The 22102-nt window shown below is 30.9% G+C and overlaps 1 protein-coding gene across 1 annotated transcript in view; it reads right to left on the reverse strand.

The window, feature by feature from the left end:
• LOC139500294 (uncharacterized) overlaps positions 1-22102 on the reverse strand; it is a 58810-nt gene that overhangs the window by 22928 nt on the left and 13780 nt on the right. Inside the window, exons 9-32 of the mRNA XM_071289037.1 lie at positions 21309-21654; positions 19638-19968; positions 18656-18782; positions 18006-18233; positions 17158-17358; positions 16368-16642; positions 15998-16130; positions 15122-15340; positions 14018-14174; positions 13238-13518; positions 12000-12200; positions 10725-10854; positions 10215-10249; positions 8549-8690; positions 7242-7483; positions 6687-6848; positions 5896-6091; positions 5493-5747; positions 4294-4514; positions 3025-3136; positions 2160-2276; positions 1452-1587; positions 1113-1293; positions 233-509 (exon numbers count right to left, since the gene is read on the reverse strand). Of these exons, the coding sequence (XP_071145138.1) occupies positions 233-509; positions 1113-1293; positions 1452-1587; positions 2160-2276; positions 3025-3136; positions 4294-4514; positions 5493-5747; positions 5896-6091; positions 6687-6848; positions 7242-7483; positions 8549-8690; positions 10215-10249; positions 10725-10854; positions 12000-12200; positions 13238-13518; positions 14018-14174; positions 15122-15340; positions 15998-16130; positions 16368-16642; positions 17158-17358; positions 18006-18233; positions 18656-18782; positions 19638-19968; positions 21309-21654 (4705 nt within the window). The remainder of the gene's footprint in view (positions 1-232; positions 510-1112; positions 1294-1451; positions 1588-2159; positions 2277-3024; positions 3137-4293; positions 4515-5492; positions 5748-5895; positions 6092-6686; positions 6849-7241; positions 7484-8548; positions 8691-10214; positions 10250-10724; positions 10855-11999; positions 12201-13237; positions 13519-14017; positions 14175-15121; positions 15341-15997; positions 16131-16367; positions 16643-17157; positions 17359-18005; positions 18234-18655; positions 18783-19637; positions 19969-21308; positions 21655-22102) is intronic.

The following is a 22102-nucleotide window of genomic DNA, read 5'->3' on the forward strand; positions in this document are numbered from 1 at the left end:
AATGACCAAACATATATTTTCATCAACGATTTGAATTATTTGACTGATCTTGGTTCTTTACAAATTGATAAGATTTTACAAATGCTTCACATGCTTATATGTATATGGATATCCTTCCGAATCATCTTAACCTGTCTTGACTTTATAAACTATGACATGTACTGCATGGTTGCTTCCTACTGTACTCTTCAATATTAATTTTATTGAAGCAAAAGAAATTCAGTAAATTTACCATATATTAATCCGATATCATGTGTTTGTAATACGTCATCACAGCCAGCACAAGTTCCAACAGCAATTTTGTATGTCTTTATTGTGGTATGTGGGTCATAGAATTTTTCCCAATGAGCACCAAGCTTATCTGAGTTTATTTGAAAGTCTATGTCCTTTCTCTTCATCCCGATATCAGGCAAAAATCCATCAAATACTTGTCCAACTTCTGGTGGAGTTTTATCATAGATGTAACCCCATGATGATGCAGTTGTTACTAGATTTGCATTATTGACTGCCTATAATTAAAAGAATAGACAACTTTCGAATTCGTTGCATTTCCGTCAAAAACTCTGGTTTTAATTAACATCATTCGTGCGTTTAGGGGCATCGTCACTTCCATTCCCATGTTGAGCGAGTGGTTGGAAAATTATAATACTATATTGCACGACTTATTCGGCAAACTAAATTCTCATAATTGACAATCAGCACTGCTGTCATTAGGGAATTGTGCTTAAGTACCTACGAAACAAAAATTATTTCTAGTTTATCCTGCACAATGACGATCACCTAGACGCTTGATGAATGTTGATAGTGCAGGGATACAGGCGATCCCCTCTATCTGGTAAATTACGTCACAAAGGCGCGCCTAATTGACGATTTTTTTCCGGTGACGGATGAACTCGAAAGTGGTCTATTAGGGGTAAGGTATTAAATTTGACAAATGTTTCCTACATACTATGTTTATTGTATTGAGAACAAAATATATTTCAACATAGTTGAAAGTGGAATGATGCTATTGAACATACATACAAATATTAAAATGAATGTAGATGATCTATATAATACTATATAGAATAAATGAAATGTGTGTATGCGTAAAGTTCTGTAAAAAATCATACCTTAACAGTAATAAAGTATGCATGTCCTTGATGGCTATCTATATCCGAAAACTGTACAGAAACACCACAGTCTTCAGTTGTCTTGAATGATTGAACAATGTCCCCAAAGTTTGGTTTGGAGCCTACTTCTAATAGATAATGTTTAATCCCACTTTCTAAGTCAGAAAATACATCTTTCCAGCTGAAATGAATATGTAACAAATTGTTAGACATTTGAGGTCCTTGTGTTTTGATATAATATACTGAGATAAACACTTTAGATATAGTTTTGAATAGTAGTTTGTCATCAATCATTCCATGTATACTTAGATGCATCCCCTTATTTTGATATTTACTCACCAGGCTTGAATTTCACTAAAATTCCTGATATGTCTACCATCAATTAAAATTGGTCTTGATGTTAGATGCGGTGGAGTGGTATCAACTCTGATGGAGACAGAGTTTGCTGTAGAACTTCTTCCAGAAAAATCAATTCCTTAAAAAAAAATTTTGCAATAAAAAAAGAGTACTAAGGCCGTCTGTAACAGAATAAAATATCGTTGAGCACAATTGCATGGTTTATTCGCTCATTTTTCATTATTTTAACATCATTACATTTTATGATAATCTGTTGTTATTGAAGTCAGTTCAATTTGAAAATCCAAATAAAAGTAAAATCATATGTTACTGACAAATTTTGATGACAAACGTCAAAATAACTTCATCCTAATCAATTAAACAATTTCATTTATATAATTTTCAAATAAAATGAGCATACGTTGAGTAATCAGTGGGTCTCATTGGGGTCTAAGCGTAACGCGGGATTGCCGATATTTTTTAAGCGTTACATGTGAAAGTCAGATTATTGTGCCGTGAAAACGGGAAATGAAGTCTAGCGGGACACGGGAAATTACAAAAAAAAAGAATTTCTTACATACACAGTGTTAGCGGGATACGGGCATCTGACAAAACAGTAAGCAGGATCCGTGATCAGAACACCCCAATGAGACCCCTATCTGTCTGTTTTTTTCAAGGTTCAATTAAAAAAAAGGACTACATTTATATTACCTTTAACTGATGCAAAATAATCATGTCCGTTCTGTAAGTTAAGACTGTGAAATGTTACATGGTTCACAATACCAACATCTGTGAATTCAACAATATCTGACCCGCCTTCCACAGACCCTGTTAAAGCAAAATGTGTATAATATGCTTCAACGATAGTTTAGGTGTTTTGCTTGCATTATTAATGTTCCCCATCTCTGCTTCAAAATTAAACAAAAATTGATGTGTTTCCTTTTAATGCTGATGACAATTGTTTATTATATTATGTTTCGTGTAAATTGAATAGTTGTTTAAACAAATACCTTTTAAACATTGTTTAATCCAACTCGCTCTAATTATGACCCTTGAATCTAACCCTTAATTCCGTGTAATTTTTTTTTTATCGAAATATGACCTTCATTCATGTCAACAACTATACTTTAAGTGTTAACCTTAACAAAAGCTTATACATTACAAGATGAGAGCTGAACTTATCTATTGAAATTCTCGATGATATAAGATTGTAAATAGAGGCTACTGGCACACAGGCAGACATACACTGACAAATGGCTTTTACTAGGACAAGAAATATTTATAATGAACTCGAACTTAATCTGTTTCAAAATCATTCTTTAAAAAATTTAACCGTTGCAATTCAGGAGATTCACTAAAAGTTTTTTTTCTTCTTTATTTGTATATTCAATAACATTCTACCATTTTAAACATCGGTTAACTACTGTCTGGAAATATATATCTTAGAACGTCTTCAAAGAATTTATGTGGAGTGTTCTTCGTCATATTTGTTTTTGTTATATTGAGTTATATCTAACCGTTACATTAAAGTGACCAATGATTTGAAAAATATAAGGCAATTTATTCAAAATCCTACCAATAGCAACTTGGTATTGGCGAATTCCAGTACTGTGACTTGCTGTACCATATTCTTCAACATCCAAAAATGATTCCCAATTTACGAAAATATAAGATGTTGTTGTCTGAAACTATTGAATATAACAGTTACTCATCCTACAATTAAGGATTTATAAATCTCTGCTATTAATATAATCAGTTGTTTAACCATATTTTGGTTACTAAATGTGTTTAATGACTTTTCAATTTGTTAGATGTATTTGAACTTTGGTTTTGCAATTTGATAAGGGGCTTTCTGTTTTGATTTTTTTAGAGTTCGGAATTTTTCTGATTTTGCTTTTTATCGCTCATTTTTTGTATTGCAAACATAATGTTAAAAAATGTCATTTCAAATAGTACCGATTGTGTCTAATCCTTTGGAATTTGTAATACATGTATCTAGCATCAATTGAGAAATAATTTTGTCATTTGAAACAAAAAGTTAGATTAGCTTGTGGTTTTTACGACATTTTTTAAGACAATGACCGTTTTGAAACAACGATTTGTGTGCTATATCAAACAATACTACTAAACAGTTTTGAAACAACGTGTTTTGTGCTAGTATCAAACAATACACTTAAACAAAATGAATGCTTTTGGTTTGAATTATTCCTGAAAAAGAAAAGAACTCAAAACCTACAAAAGAAAGTCGGTTACATTTATTTAGCTGAAATTTACAATTGAACAATCATTCCATCATATTATAATTGTAATTGAAACATAACTTTATTGTGATATCGCTAGCTGTTTATTGCTGAATGACGGGGGTGATTTTTTTTTGTAAAATCATGTTTCAAGCTTAGATTTTTTATGTGGATATAAAAATAAATAATAAAAATAATCAAATTCAATTGATTGTCATTTGGCTCTACCTAAAGTGATTTTTATGTTTAACTATTATGAAACTTATGGTATGTGATTTCTTACGGATTTAAAATACTGGAAAATACCATAGGTGTCGCATTTGGAGCAGGATATACATATCCTTGTAATGTTCCAGATATCAAAGGTCTTGTCTTTCAAAAGCTACAATTCTAAATTTATTTTCTATTTTGTATGGCGATTTGTATTGTCTTGGTGTCGTTCCTCGTGTCTTGATTTAAATTTCTTTTTGATAGTAATATTCAATTAGAACTATTGCTCACGATAATATACAGAGATTATAGGGTTAACAACAATTACAATTAAGGAGAACCGAACCGTCAATTAAAAATCATTTTACATGTAGCTAATTGAATATTTAAATTACCTTAATCTGTGTTTCTACAGTTGGACCAATCCATACTTTCCCAGTGATAGGAGGTGTAAAATCAACAGTTATACCATCACTGCATACACTAATTTCCTTTAGTGATTCTGTCCACTTCTCATGCTGAAGTGTTTTTGATGGAGCGTAAATGCATATCGTGTAGCGTTTACCGTGTTCTAGTGGATTTTCGTCATTGAATAACACATTAATGTAAACACTCTCTGAAAAAAACCACCCATAAATGATTGATTAATGTGAAGTGTTTTTAAAATGCAACAATGCTGTATAGCTCATAAAAAGCACGTAGAGAACATATGACAAATAACAGGTTATCACTTATTTTTTCTTGCTCTACGAAATACATTTTAATATCTGCATAGACATGTTATAACAGATTGATAGTTCAGAATTCCGTGTTATAACATCAATAATTAAAATAATAATAAAAAAAAACTATACGTAAATGTCTACATTTTACAAGTTAGCGTATTAGTATATATGTTCTATTTCCTTCCTTTATTCTGTTTAGAACTGAAGTGAAATATGAGGTATACGACATTAAACAGCAATCATATATATATCTATGTGTATTTATTGTCTATCAAAAATGTAAAATAAAAGTTTAAAGAAAATTCAACAGTTATGTACCATACTCAGATCGGGAATTTCCTTATGTAGAAATTTATATTTTAAAAAGCTATATTATCAAATTATGATATCAAGATATATCACATTCGCTTATCGTATATTGTTTTAATAAGCAATACAAAATTTAAAAAAAACGACACGATTATGATGTCCTGTACAAAGTCAGGAATATGGCAGTTGTTATGTAATAGTTCGTTTCTATGTATTTTGCAATGTCGTAAGTGTTTTGTTTTTTTTGTACTTCGATGTTTCTGTTGTTTTTTTGTTTCCCTCTTATGGTAGATGTGTTTCCAGCGTTTTCGTTTGTAGCCTGGATTTGTTGTCTCTTATAAGTCGATTTGTGAATTTTGAACAGCGATATACTACTGTTGCCTTTATTTAGGTAACAAATAGGTAAACAGAAAATTCATGACATAAACTGAAATCAAATAACCTTACTAATAAATACTTTCGCTTTGTTTTGTTCATAAGCTTCTTTCACATTTAATGTATATTGAAAACTTAGTATCAAAAATAAATATAAATTACTATATCAAATTGCATAATTGTACCAGTATGTCCACATGTAACAACATTAGGATGTGAACATGGATCTGAAAGATGCATGCTATTGAAATCCTTGTAGTACGTTAAGGCATCTAATGATTTTACTTCTATTACTGCCCAAGTAAAGTCTTTATGCCGCAGTGAATGCCACACAGCACTTAAAATGTTTGTATATGGTGTGTAGTCCACGTCTTCAATATTCCATTTGCCATTTTCTTCTAGATATATTTCTTTGCCGTATCCATCTCTTATTGATTCATCTGGAAGACGAAGAAATGACGGTTGGTATGTATCATTGAAATGATTTTAAATGTTATACTTATATTAATACTATATGCAAATCCTGTTTACCTTTAAAATATAAACAAAAAAAATTATAAACAAAAAAAACCTTTTATAAAAACATACCTCCATTTAATTGCTGATCTCCAGCAGCATCTATAACTACGTTTGGAACAATAAATTGATTGTCAGCTTGTACATTGCACTGTTTAATTTCAGCTAATGCTGTCTGCCACACACCGGCTCTATTATATCCACGTAAGGCAATAATACGACATTTTGAAAAATCAATTTGACCCAGCAAATGAATTGTAAAGTGTGACTGTAAAAAAATAAGACACTTAACTGGTATTTTTTCATTATCATTATTGTCCTATAATAACTAACGATGACAAATTGGGACTCACTAAACCTTTTTGTCAAAAATTTGTTTTCATGTAGAACGAAAACAAAATATGTGCAAAAGTTTCTCAAGATTATCTTAAAATTATAACTTGCGTTAAAAGAAGGATGAACTATACCAGTGGGACAGTCAAACTCATTTATCAATCCTTACACAATACCTCTTTGATAAGCATATTTGAAAATACTAATCTAATGCAGAAATAAGGTTGTGATTATTCATAAAACAACATTTTTAGCCATTTTTACGACGAACAAATAAAATATAGGACTAATGATGTTCGTTATTTCAATTTAAAAGAAAGTTTTCTAAAATTTTCTTGTATACATCTTTTTTTATATTATTTGTTTACACTTCAGAAGAATACTTGCATTACTTTATTATTTCAACACTAGTCGAATATGGGAAAGTAGCAAGAACATTTCTATAAAACCTGTGATTGTATTTTCCTTTTACTTAAATGTGATGGTAAAGATCAATGATGAGACACTTAATAAAAAAAGATAAAACGTACGAAAGAGCTGTTCACTGCTGATATATTATCCGCTTTCAGCCAAGAATGAAATATTCCATTTGAACTATCTTGTAGACTGTATTCGTAATGTGATATTACACTTCTTGCTTCCTCTTCATCCAGAATGTCGGGATCATACATATTTGCAAACATGATTTCTATCTAAGATTTAAAAAAAAATACGTTTCTTTATTACAAAACATCTTTATTCAATAACAACTGATTTTCTTTATTACTCTTGAACGATATTGCTTTTAAATCAGTAAATCTTTTTTTTTTCTTAATTCCCAATTTTCTTAACGTTCTGTATTCTCGTCGTTTTACTTTTATCTGACCCTCGATTCCCTTTAATCATAGTCTGTTGCTTATCAACATTGCTGTTATGTATTATGCAAGAAGGTATAAAAGCAGGGGATCAATAAAGGTGCGCTAAATACTCCTTTACAGAATAATTCACCGTATAACAACATAATCTTTAAGTTATAAGGAAAGACATAGTTATTGACAGTTGCTCTTAAAATGTGTAGGGGTTATTAAAAACGAAAAAGACAATACCTTATCTGTATTGTTAGTATGATGTGTGTAATCAATCGATATAGGTCCGGTTACAGGTTTGTTTGGTATTATGATTACACCGCTAGTCTTGAGCGCAGGAAAACAAACTTGGTCTGCACAAAACTTCACTGATAATCGATATGTTCGTCCAGGATCAAGTAAAAGATCACTTGCTGTCAGCGCCATGTTTTGATGGATTGAAGTATATTGGTAGTCCATTTCATTGAAAGTGCTCCAAAAATCTGAAATTTGTAAATCGCTAATTATTTCATGTAATATGACATAATCTAAGGAGAGTTATACATAAAGGCATCAGTAATATACTGCTGTTCGGTGGTCATAAATCGATGAAGCGAAAATTTCAGGGTTACAAATCAAAACAAAGGATAACACAACTAAAAGAGGAAAACAACGGAAAAACTGAAACACGAAAACAAACGCCAACAAACAGACTTTTTGAGAACAACTTACATATTCCTGATTTTGTACATGACATTTAAGGAAATAATGTTGGGTTGAACATGAATTTATGGCCAGCCAAACATCTTGCTTACATGGAACTTGATAATAGATAAAGAATGTTCCATTAATATAATTGAAACTACCTTTGAAATCAAATGGTATTCTGTAACTATTAGGTAAATTAGTTTAAATATCAGTTATTTTAAATAATTTAAATAATCACTCTGGTATTTGCATACAAATACGGATATTGTTCTCTTAAATGATATCTTTTTACAAAAATTTTGGAATTAACCTTAATCTGAGGAATGCATCATCTCGTCATGAATACTCTAGAAATGCGCTTTTGAAATTTTGACCTCTTTTTAAATTATGAAATGTGTCGCTCTCGTCAGTAGCTCCAATTCATTTTCCTAGTATGGCACTACTATAGGTCATTTTGGACATTTGCAAGATTTCTGTGTCACAAATGACAACATATATCTATGGATTTTTTTTTTTCACGCGAGGTATAAAAGACGGCTGGCATTATTGGAACACTTCTACTTTCCTGTTAAGTGCACTTTCTTCTACCTAATTTTCGAAAGCGTTAATCGTGCATAATTCTTAGATTAATGAAGTGCCGTTTCTTCATTTCAACTTTGGATGTTGTTATTTCTGCATGCACAGTCATGTTTAATGTTTAATATCATGTTTGTTTTCTTTTGTAGTCCTACTTTCTTCATGCTATATTTCTAATTATTTTACTTACTCTCCCTTTAGGTTCATTTATCTAACTGCCGTTTTACATGTTATACTAAAGTTTCGTTTATGGTAACTACAATGTATTAAACAAGAAAACTTACCACCAAGCCAATGCCTCTCATCAATACTCCAAAACGCATGTGTTATGAATGGTATATAATCAAATGGAATTTGAAAATATGAACTCAAAGTAGTAGTGGATACTTGAAAAGCCTTGTCTACAGCACAATTTGGTCGTGTATCCTGTTGAGCATAAATAAATACAAAATTTAAACGAAGGAATTTATCTTTTGTCTCCTCAAATATTGCCATGTCGTTGTCACTTTATTTTCGACTTATGCGTTTGAATGTACTTTTGTTATCTTTCGCATCTCTTTTGCATACAATCTTTAACTTGTAAATTTGTATCATGCAAACGATATAGCAGTCATTATATTAGAAATGTATACATATGCAAACGAAAAAATCATCAAATGTCTTATAAATTTATACCCAATACCTGAGTTTCAATTTTTTTGTTTTGTTATTTTACTTTTTTCGTCTACAAAAGACTCATTTTGGCTCTTTAATCGAAAAAGACAAATGTCAAGTTAAGGAGTATAGAAGACCCTAAAAATCAAAAAGTTTTGACAAATACAGCTACAGTATTTTTTCCTGTGGTAGAAGGTACCAAGTTTTTCGTAAGCAGATATATAAATATGACAATATTAATGATAATTCATTTCAATGCTGAAGTCCTGACTCCAGCAGTTGAATCGACATAGTGTCTGCAGAGTAGAGAACTTCATCATTCCAAGCCTTATTTTGTACATGTGATGTATCCCTCTATGAACGAGTGACTACTAGTATTTTGCTAAATAATGAATAAGTTTTGTTAATATGTACACTATTTAATGTTCAAATTTTTGTAGAGTAAACGTGTAAGCAGAATGGATGTATTCATGCATAATAATCTATAGACATATCCTCACAACCCTGTAATTAACACTTAACGCTGCTGATAATATTTTCACATCGTTCAATATCAGTAGGTATATGATTTCTTGTTTTAAATGTGATTAGATGGGTTAAATCTAGTAGTTTTGTGTTGATTAATCTTTCACATTGACACAGTTTATAGAGAAAGATTGATTTTGACAAAAAGAATAACTTTATATGATTTGTAGAATTTAAGCAGAAATAAAATCAAGACGCAATTTCGAACGCAGCAGAAAGTCTGATGGAAACAGACGAACAACCAAATGAAATAAGAATTTAAAGAGGTTATATAACGATTATTCTGAAAAACTGCGCCAAATATGTCAGCATGGGTAGAAAACCTTAATGTTTCGAATAATACAACCAACATTTATGGGAACAGTTAATTTACCTAAAATGAACATATGCCTATAACTGCTTGCATCTATTCCGTTTGAACTGTGGTGGATAGTTGTCGCATTAGCAAACATACCACATCTCTTTAGTTTTATATATCAATGATATTGCATGTCACCACTTAAGTGCTGTTGGAACTGTTTAAAAATTGAACATTTTTTTCGAATGTTTTAAGTGTTTTTACCGAAATGGATGGATTGTCTTGAACTTTTAAGGTTTCATAGTTAAATTGGCATTCTAACTGTTAAATTTAAGCGTACCAAATGCGTCTTGTAATGAACTTAACACTTTAGTTTGGTGTCTGGTCTACCTTTTGAAAACCTTTGCAGCATGTTCAAGACTTTCATATCATTAATAAGAGAACTATATTCTCCTTCTCCATCTTCTACATACCTGATTATGGTGGCTCGCGTTTAATGGTAAATTTTCTGGAAAAGATGAACATGGTATAGCAAAGTTGAAGCTGCTTAAATGTATTTTTATATGTGTCAGTATATTTAACAGATGAACATGTTTGTGGATAGAAATCTAGTATTTTTTTCTTTCATTTTATGAAACAGCTCTACTTTTGAGTCTCTTTGGCTTGTATCCTTTATTTCCTCTAAAGCAACTCATATACATCATTTGCTATATGTAAATGATGTCACCTAGAGTGACACAGGGATGTGTTTCTGTGTTCTGTGTGTTGCGCTTATTGCCTTCTCAATTTCCAGAAGATTGCGTAATTATTGTTATAATCATATAATGTACCTAGTCAGGAGTATGCCAGTTATGTTCCATTCGTTTGATGTGTCTCAGCATTTGATTTTGACATTTGATAAGGAACCTTCAGATTTGAACATTCCTTGGAGTTTGGTATAATGTTAGTTTATTTTTTACAGACAAATGATTTGGATTACTTACCTGTACAGTTTTCTCCATCTATAAGTTTTAGTTTTGACAAAGACCAATTAGGATCTAAAAACGTAACACCATCTGAGGATACAAACACTGACCCTGTCAATGTTTCAGCAAACACTGTAGTGTAGTACCGCTATAATTGAACCATTATTAATTATAAATCGAACATGTTATTTCAATAATTCTATAAATAAAGCAGTCCATCCATTTGTCCGAGTTGTTGATTTATTCATTCAATAGTTTTATAATGTCAAATTTTATATAAAAGTTTATATAATCAAATCTCATCATTTTATGAAATCCCCCTATCTATAATCAATATATCTTGATCTAGAACCAGTTGAATAGATCCGTGTCTGCTTATTTCGGATAAAAAAAAACCAGATAGTTCTTTTAGCTGGGCTTATGGACCACCATCAAATGGTTGACCGATATGATGTACCGTCTCTTAACTCACAAGCGGCATGTTTTCAAAGTCTAATGATCTTAAGCCATATACAGACTGTGCCGGTATCTTTTAGTTGATTTGCGTGACGTGATGTGTATAAAGTTGGAGACACTTATAACGTGGTACATATTGTAGGCATCCGGTCTCATTTATTTGAAACGTCTTAGGTTGGGTTTTTTTTGGAGGGGAGGATTTTGTTTACGAGGTTTGAAAATATTAAACAACTGTTGACTCGTATTTACACTTGATCGTCAGGGCATTACTGATGATAATTACACCTTATGTAAGAATCCGGGGTGTTGATTGGTTAATAGCCAGTGTATTTTTCACCAATTTACTGTTATCAAATGAATATCGTTCATTTTTAACGCCGACGGGGTATTTGCTAAAAGGATATGCCTTTTTTACCCTCTCTGCCGTGGTATTTGCCAAAAAATACTCTATCCGACTGGACGCTTGTAACGTCACGATCATCAATGCGTTTTAGTACATTAACATTCGGTGTAATTAAACAGATATATCATGTTATTGAGGGGTATTTGCGAAAAATACCAGTCTTGAGAATGAATTTCCCTCGCCTTACGGCTCGTGAAATTTAACATTCTCTCGACTGGTATTTTTCGCAAATACCTCTCCTTAACATGATATATCTGTTCAGTACTTATTAATTTTGCAATATTGTCGAAACAACAATTTTAGAATATGGTATATGAAAAAAAATCATATTTTATTGCAAATATTTATTCATAATGTTTTCTTAGTTCTTGTTAGTTTAAAAGATAATTAATTAGAGATTGCAATCACACAGCAAAAAAACATTTACCACATACTTGAAATGAATATGTTGTAAGTCCAGAGAATAAGTAAAAGGTAGAATTGGTAGTTATTTTCCTCTTTTCAGCAACATCACATATTCCTGATACTGTTCCTACACAGACATAGTATGTTAAATTCAAATGCGGATGATAAAACTTCGTCCAACGGACAGCTAGATTTTCTGTATGGGCATTACAGTCAATGTCTTCTATGTCCTGAAAAAATGTATTGAACATAGATCTATAAATAATGGATTTATACTGAAGTGGTTTTTTTAAAACTTATTAATGTATGCATTTGAAATTGTATACAAACAAATGCAACAGTGTAATGAATTTTCAATTTCTGCGATGCATGTCTCACTAATAGTCAGTATACGGACAAATTGCTAATATCATTAAGTAGGATTGATTTTAGTTCTTAATCCTTCCATGTATCCCCTTTCACTTTTTCTATGTTTGTTTACTTAAAAACCATATGAAAGAAAGTCCAATTATATGAAAATAAGAGTATGTTGTATGATTGCCGTTGAGAACTTTCCCCCAGAGATCAAATGACACAGAAGTTTTACAACTATTGGTCATCATATGGCCTTCAACAATGAGTAAAACACTGGCATAGACAGTCTTAAAGCCCCAAAAAAGGCAAATGTAAAACAATAAAAATAACGCTCAGATTTATGTAGAAAACAATGAACGAAAACAAATATGGTATATAGCACAGAACGACAAGCAGTGATTAACAGGCTCCTGTAGAGTGTAGTCTCTATGTAGATTATTTCAGAAATTTCTATATCTCAAATCAAATACTAGTATTCAAAATTGAGTGTTCAAAGCAAGACAATAGTCGCATCTTTTATGTGTTTAATTCACGCATATGAAAGGATTTGTCACTTTTGAAATATTAAAATTCTATAAGTTTTGACTGTAAGGATATACTAAACTTTTACAATTTTTGGATCTAAGGTTCGCTTTTATTTTATTGTATATATTTTGAGGTTTATGATTCAACTTAATTCTATTTAAAAGAATCGAAATGAGTCTGAGAGAATTTTTGTTTCGCAACTACTTTTGCGAATTTGAATTGATAAAAACTTTTTGAAAAGTTCAATCTTTTCTTCAAAATTCTTCAGACTTCTTATACGCGTTTCTTTAATGATATTTTTAAGGGTTATTGTTTGATAAAACAGATGAATATAGGGTCTAAAATTTCCCCAAAAAAATATGTTTACTATCAAGTTAAAACCGTTTACCTTGATTGGGATAAATGCTGTCGAATTCCCCAGAACATCGATAACAATACCTTTACTAGGTAATACTGTATCATGACTGTAAGGGACAGATGTCTTTAAGACGAACAAACCAGCCAGATTTGTAGCCTTGATTGTCATGTAATACGTATGATGACCATGTAACTTCCAGTCTAACTCAGATACATTTGTTGCAGTACATATATAATCCGACGAATGAATACATGGTCCTTTTTCTGTCACCATAGAGTACTGTTGTACGTCTGTAGAATACGGTTCGTGTCCTGAAATATTGTTTACCACCCGTTTTTCTACTAGATTATCAAATCATGATGTAAAATAATAGTAATAACTTTTACTTTGTTCAGTACTAAAATACATTGATATTCTGTTTAAGTTACTAATGGAAATAAGATAAGTGTCATTATACTTCAAATGTAATGACATAAGGCATTGTGTAAAAATCCATGCTAAATAATAATCGGAAGTATTTATAATTGATAAATAACATTTTGCACTAACAAATTATACGTTTCTACATTTTTTCTTGCAAATAAATTGTTATGATAGACTTTTACTACTACCACATTGTTGGAACCTCTACTGAAAGAATGTAAAAAGTACCACATACTATCACAAATAGCTTCAGTTAAAAATCTATTTTAAGATATTGTATGGCTCTGTTCTTTGGTTTGATGCTTAAAACAACTTCTTCGTGTAATTTTCTGAGTATGTTAGAAACTAGTTAGTTTTCAAAATAGTATATCTTTTAATGATATTTACCTATGGTAAATTCATAGGCAAGTGGAAACGGGTTATCACTATCTATGAAACTCACAGAAGACCAATTTGCAACAAGGTACTTTTCAGACACATACAAATCGATATATGATCCAACAAACAAAGGCGGTGTTGTGTCAAATATAAACGGACCAACGTTCTGCAAAATAATCAACAGCTGGTTTACTTTTGCTTGCATTAAATTGCAAAATAATCGTCATACGCATTAAATACCAAATCAATCAAAAAATATCGGTTTTGTTTAGTGTGTTGAAAAGAAGAAAGGTAGATCATTAAGATCGCAAAATTCAAACAAGTGAATATCACGCATTTTGGCAGATATGTGGCCTTACATAAAAGCAGATTACATAAAAAAAAACTTCCAACAAATGTTTGCTACTGCTATGAAGTGGATTGAAACAGACATTATTTTCTATAGTTATGTTTGCTTATAATTTGAAAGTCAGCGTTATCATTAATGTTAGATTGTATAAGGTTGATCATCGGTATATATTTCCTCAGATATAATTATCTTATATTTTGCCAAAATAAAGATTTTACAATGATTTTTTTCAAAAATGAAATAATAAGTATGGGTCACCGTGCAATTTTTCAAGCTGCAAGTCGTGCAAAATTGCACAAATTTCATAGATTCTTTATGAATAAACACATTCTTGTGAATAAAAAGAAATCTTCGATATAGAATTTTGAAGTAAAATATGAAAAGATAGGTTTTATACTATGTTATTAGAAAATTAAAAAAAAAATGATGTCACCCTCGATTTTCGTGCTACAAGTATAAAACCTTTACCATAAGACTTATCGCCTTAAATGGCTAAGTTGAAAAAATTGCTTCTTAAAACAGAAGTATTTGATTTCTTTTTTAAAACATTTTGGATAATGCTATAAATTACTTATTTTCCTTTTTACAAATAAACAGACTTACACATAAATTGAAAGTCTGTTTCAAGATTTGCATATTTAGGCAAAGAACCAGACTTAGTGTGTACTGCTATTGAACAAAAAAGATGGCCGTAAACAGTGAATCTATCTTATGACGACTAAAATCAGAAACTAATGATGTTGATGATTAAAGTAATGGCTCACCTGATAACCTATTACATTGGATTTGCTTATAGACTTTATAATGATATAAAACACCTTTCCTTCTGGTACTCCAAAGTGATTTATTAAGATGTGTGTGTGGTGTTTAGACGACTGGAATGTCATTAAATCCGGTGCAGTACTCCCCGACACTGTCGAAAATCCAACTTCATAATCATCAATTAGCGAAGCATCAACAGCTGGTGCCCATGTTATGTTTAACTGAAACAAATGTATATCGTACATGCGATTAACGGAAATAACATAAAAAACTTTATGGTACCTTTGCATTCTGAACATGTAACTCGTTTAACATTCATCCTTTTAATCATTATTGCTATAATTTAATCTAGCGTACCTTTTTAACGAATAGTTTCTTTTACAATAATGTCAAAATAGCTAGATGATATTATGTTTATGAACATATCTTATAAATAATTAACAAAAGTTCTAGGATTATAACTTAGTACGCCAGACGCACGTTTCGTCTACATAAGACTCATAAATGACGCTAATATCAAAATATGTATTAAGCCAAACAAGTAAAGAGTTAAAGAACATTGAGGATCCAAAATTCCAAAAAGTTGTGCCAAATACGGCTAAGGTACTCTATGCCTGGGTTATGAAAATCCTTAGTTTTTCAAAAAAAAATCAAAGTTTTGTAAACAGGAAATTTGTATCAAAAGTACAAGGATTATAATTTAGTACGCCAGACGCGCGTTTCGTCTACATACGACTCATCAGTGACGCTCATATCAAACCTAAGCTGTTAATACAGGATTTTCTAATTTGCTTGCAGTTCTCTTGACCTGCATGATCTCTTTCAGGAATTTATTTTTAAAGCAAAAAATAAAAGACTTTAATGGAAAGAATACATACCATATGTATTTTAGGAATTACTCGAGTAACTAAGGCTGAAAACGATTTGGTCTTTATGCAAACGTTGTCAGCATTAACTGATGTTTGTGATGTCGGGAATAGTTCAATGTTTTCGGTCAGTGGTTCTGAAAACCTGCAAATAAATAATGAGCAAAACGATACCTTCGTTTCTACATATTGAGGTATTGCTTTAAGTAATGTTAACATACAAAATTAGACGATTTTTATTTCTTTAGCCTCATTTTCCAGTTATTAACATGATGAATAAAGATTTTAAGGCTAACCTCAGTACGAAAGGTTTAGCCCAGGAGTCAACTTTCAACATGTATTTTGTTAATATTTAATTCAAATTCACTATTTCAATACTTACTTGCATTTGTTTGTACTATTTTCCAATTTATGACGCCGAAGGTTTTGATCAATATACCATTCATTGCCATCAACTTCTCTTACCAAACGCGGTTTTGTCCTTGCATTCATTATAATTACATTTCTTACTGAAGGAACTGTGGTTGTAATAGTAACACCATCTGAGCAAACAGGTTTAGACATATGAAAGGCTTTATTGTATGCAACCACTGTGACGTAGTAGGTCCCAGGACTTGATGCTGTATACATTGCAAATGTCTCATAGGTATCGTTACTCTAAATATAATATGTTGAAGCAGTCATAATATAAAATATTGTTTGCATGATACATTGTTTTTTGTGTTTGTGGGTAATACAAGTTTGGTGTTGACATCAAATTTTCAAATGTTTTTACTATGTTTGAAACTTGTCCTGCCATATGATTTACTATGTGTAATGCTATTGTCTGTTTTGATGGTGAGATTTGAATGACTGTATTATGTAATTTGTCTATTATTTATTTTGTATAACATTTGATTATTTTGGTTTTGACAGCTGTTTTTCCATTCGTTTGGTGTGTTTGGGCTTTTGATATTGCAATTTGAAAAGGAACTTTCCATTTTGAGTTTTTTTTTCGAGTTCAATATATTTGTTATTCTACTTTTGGGAAATCAACTGAAAAAACTATACGAATGACATAAAAAAAATTTAAAAACGAAAATTTTAAACTCTTATTAAACAGCCTTTAAAAAATTTCAATCACAAGAATAAATTATGTATCTACAATTTTTCTTAGTTTTTTTAAAACGCACCAAAGATTTACGTTGAAAATGTTCTGCAGTAAGACAAGCATCTGAAAACTCGTACTGGTAAAATGCAACACCACTTTCATGATCGAAAAATCCTTCCCAATGAGCATCAAGCCGCAAGTCTTGTTGGAAATCAACTTCTGGACTTCCATATATCCCATCGTGTACATGTCCAACTACTGGAGGGGTGGTATCAAGAGTGATCTGAAATTAAATCAAATATGTAACGAATTGTAATATTCCAAATCAGTCTATAATTCACTTTTTTTTCGATTAAAAATCAGAACAGTAATATTTGGGGGTTTTTTTTTGGGCTTTTCTTGAATAGAATATTTCTTTATTTCTTTATTATATGTTCTTTATATTTTCGTTATCAAAACTTCTGCTTTCGTTTTGAAATTTATCAACTCTCAATCATGCAATTTTTCTATCAATTTCGCAATGCTTTAAAATCGTTAAGTGTCTGTATTAAATTTTCTGATCAAACAAATATGAAAGTAGAAAAATATATGTGTTACAATGTATGTACCATCAATGTAACAATCACATATTATTTTACGAAAATTTAACACAAAAACTAATCAATCGATCTATGAATTTTGAACAGCGATATACTACTATTTCCTTTATTATACAGACCGGTGGGTAAACTAAATATTCAAATTATTATAAAACATAAAGATACTGTCAGTCAAATCTAAAAATCAATTGCTGGGTTCAACTCAACATTATAAAATTCAAGACAAATATCAAACCATTTAGTTATAATGTTGCTCATGACAATGGATAACAAAAGTTACGAATGGACACAAATCGATTTTGTAAGTGAATGTAAAGCTTGAGATACCTACTTTAATAGTCTTCAGTGAAACCAATGTTGCCATATTTGTAACATTTACATCAATGAAATAATCCAAATCGTGTTCTCCCTTGGATCTATTATGGACTATTCCATTGCCTTCTCCTACTACCATATTAGGCTTGATATTAAAATGTTTGTGGTAACAACCGATGTAATTGGTACAGTAACAAGCCGGTCCTCTATTGTTGTTATATTTTTCCTCACATTCTTCTAATGTCTGAAAAAATGGACGTTTGAATAAAGATACTACATGAAATATGCTTGCCGTTGAGTATTGATTTTTTGGTAACATCATTTTCATCAATTATTCTTACATATTAAGACCACGCTAAGCCTGCATTATAATATTTTTAAGGACAAAAGTTAGCCCGGATTGTTACATTTAGACTGGTTCTGAAAAATGTAAATTTACATTTTTCAAATGGAATTCTTATATTTAACCATACTTAGTTGATAAACATATAAAAATACACGTTCTGTATGAAGGATTACTAGAAATTTCGGACTACGCTAAAAATAGTCATCAGTCTTAGGCCAAAATTGAATATTCATATTACTAACGTCCATCACAGGTATTATAGGTATTTTTTTGCGGAAATAAGTGTTTTGTGTCCGTAAATCAGTGAAATGCATTATCACCTGTGTTTCTCCTTGACTTGGTAAGTCTATTTCTCCGTGAATTATATTAGTTCCACTGTAGTTACTATACAACCTCCATTTTAAATGACTTATTCCACTATGATAATCATAGGCATCCCATTCAATCCTACAACATAAACCGACATATGAAATTGGCATGTGTATATTTAAATATAATATGACAAATGTGAGATATATAGAAAAGAAGCATTTTAAATTAATACAAAAATTTGCAACAATGAATTAATACATCAAATTCATTTCATTAAATCTATTTGCCTGTTTAACAGACACGTAATGGTTTGTAAAAATGTACACGTATTGAAAGAATTACAAAATGTGTTTATATCTACTAAAATAAAACAAAAACATATATAATTTCCTTTAGATTGTTAATCAAGATCAATCAAGTAATGTAATGAACTTCATACAGGCAACTTAGAGGTAGAAGATACTAAAAGGACACTAAAAAATAAACCAAAAACCACTAAAATAAAGATTAAAGATGCAAAGTACTAACCTAATACTACTCACAGAAACAGTTACTAATAGTTTACTAAACTTTAAAATGAACATTTCTCCTTTGAATTGATTAATATTGTCATTTCGGGGCCTTTTATAGCTGACTATGCGGTATGGGGTTTGTTCATTGTTGAAGTCCGTGTGGTGACCTGTAGTTTTTAATTTTTGTGTCATTTAGTCTATTGTGCAGAGTTTTTTCATTGGCAATCATACCACATCTTCTTTTGTTATAATTGATATAAAATATGGAGATGCGGTATGATTATCAAAAGGACAATAATCCAACACAGAAAAAAATACTTATGTAGTAGCAATTGAAATCAGTATTTTCTCCACTCGAATCATGATTTTTCGAGTTACAACATGTTAATAATCATTTATAATAATAACCACATTCCTTAACAAAATGCTTATATAGTATTTCGTCTAACTGTGCAATATTAACTATTAATGTTCTTACGTCATTTCATTCAATTCTTCAAAGCTATGAATGGCAGTGTTGACTCGATCTCCTTTAGTGAGCCATAAATTAGAAATAACTGGTGGCGTTGAATCTTTGTAAGTGATAATCGTTTCATCTCTGTAGTTATCCAGAATATCGAATGCTCTTATTGTGGTTATAAGTTGGTCCCCGTCATCCCACGTTACATTTTGAAACGTAAATTCCGCATACAAATTTGATACATGCGTAAAAGGGGAAGACGATTTGATCTCTGTTCCATAAACATCATGAGCAGTTTCAAACTTGACAATACCTATTTCAAAGATAAAGATTATTGTAAAATGATTTTAATCAATTCACTAACATTACTTTTTACGTTTTGTCTGTCCCATATATGAGTATTATGTCTTCTGGTCTGTGGGTCCATTTGTTCGTTCGAACATAGAAAATGATAGTGTGAGTGGGACATCCGTTTTCTATGGACACATTCTTGTTTATTATGCAATTTGATCAAATCAATAATTACGTTTTCTTTATACATATGTTTATATTTGCAAATGATATTTTGCATAAAGCTTGTGTTATTTAACTGTAACATATGATTAGCCGGCTAAAAAACGGGACAAAAGATACCAGAGGGTCAGTCAAACTCATAGACCTATAGCTTTGTTTTTTGTACTCTTCTTTACTTCTTAATCATTGTAAGTTGTATATCGCTCTTCAGAATGATTTTTTTTATAAACCTATCATGTGTCTATCTGGAGCTCATTTAATTCAGTAAGAAAATATCTATCTATTGTAGCATCATCTATTGTCTTGGGTCATGAAAAACATTACTTTGTAAAGAACCGAAGTTATTCCCTTAGCAAATATAACAGAATGTGATTTTAACAAATTGAGGGATTTTTTATCGACAACATATATATTTGTTGAGTTTGGTTATTTGATATTTCTGCAGACAATCAGTTTTCTAAAGGGTACTCACTGTGTACAACTGTTCGACTTGTTTTCATACTCATATAAAACAGTTTAAATACAGATCCTTCTCAAAAAGACAACATTATCTACGTCTTATAAATCCAAGTGAACCTGAGATTAAAGATACTACTCAAAGTAGAATGTCAGCTTTATTTATGATCTTTCTTCTAGTTTTTAAATTATAAAACATTGGACGACTACAAAGTAAATTACGTTATTAAAATTATTGTTTAAAGTTGAGCTCATGAATGTTTACAATTTTTAGACTTCATTACCAGGAATGTTTTCTTTTAATTTAAACGGGACCAACAGAGTTTGATGACAAATTCTCAAAATAGACATTACTTTAATGTCACGTCATCATCACAAATTGACTGACCTATATGGTGTGTCAGTGTCTCAACTTATTAGCAACATGTTTTAAGTCTTTAATCTTTGGTTATTTGGAAAGGTGTAGGATATATAATAAAACCGATTGCATCGTATTCTTGTTTGAGCCAGTTTGACTTCGCATTACATGTGATGCATGCATTGCAGGATGTCCCTATCCTTAACGCGAACACGGTATCGCTCCTTATCGATTAAATACGATTCCCTCAGTTTGTGATTTTGATTTTTTTTAATCGTTTTACAAATTCAAACATTGGTAAACTACTGTTGTCCTGTTTTACAATATTCTTTAGTTTAACCATTAAAAATACATTTTTTTACCTTTTACATTCGGAACACTTTTAACTGTACGTTTACCGGTATTGTCATCGTATGTCGATAAAATATTTGGATATGATTGAACATTTGCAAGCCAATTGTATTTTACGTGATTGGTTTTCACAGATGTGTCCTTCCATGCCACTTCTATGAAAGGGCTTGTATTTGTTATCCATCTTTTCCCCAGATAATGTATTGTATTTTTCACGTCTGTTTTGCCTTTTCCTGTATCGATGATATCGTTATTGTCATACAGAAAAAGGGCTCTTGCAGTCTCATAATTTCCTGCCCTGTCATAGCTTCTAAAATGAATAGAATACATCCCTGTGTTGGCCATTTCTATTCTACTCTGAAAAATATAGATATAAAAGAAGTAACGGAGCTGAGAGGTATCGAGTATGAGGGCATGATACTGATTTACTTCTTGGTAATTAACCAAAAACAATTATATGTCAACCGTAGGTATTCATATTGAACAAAGCACATACCGTACAGCCAGTTTAAGATGGTGTAAGCGACACCTCTCTTTTTATCTAGAATTAGGATACGACAAAAGACTCAATTGTTTTAATATTATCATTGCCGTGCAATATTTTAAGCAGTAATTAGATGTTTTAAAAGCTTGTATGCTTTTACCTGATTACTGAAACATAATAATCGGTTGTTTTTTAATTGTTTGTTTTATTCAATGGAAGTGATTATTTTTCTAAATGCCTTTTATTTATTATCTATGTTTAAGAGATTTAAAGCTAAAGTTATATAAACACTGTCGAAATACACATCAATCAACGCGAAAC

The sequence above is a fragment of the Mytilus edulis genome, chromosome 13 (assembly GCF_963676685.1).
Source record: "Mytilus edulis chromosome 13, xbMytEdul2.2, whole genome shotgun sequence".
Lineage (NCBI taxonomy): Eukaryota > Metazoa > Mollusca > Bivalvia > Mytilida > Mytilidae > Mytilus > Mytilus edulis.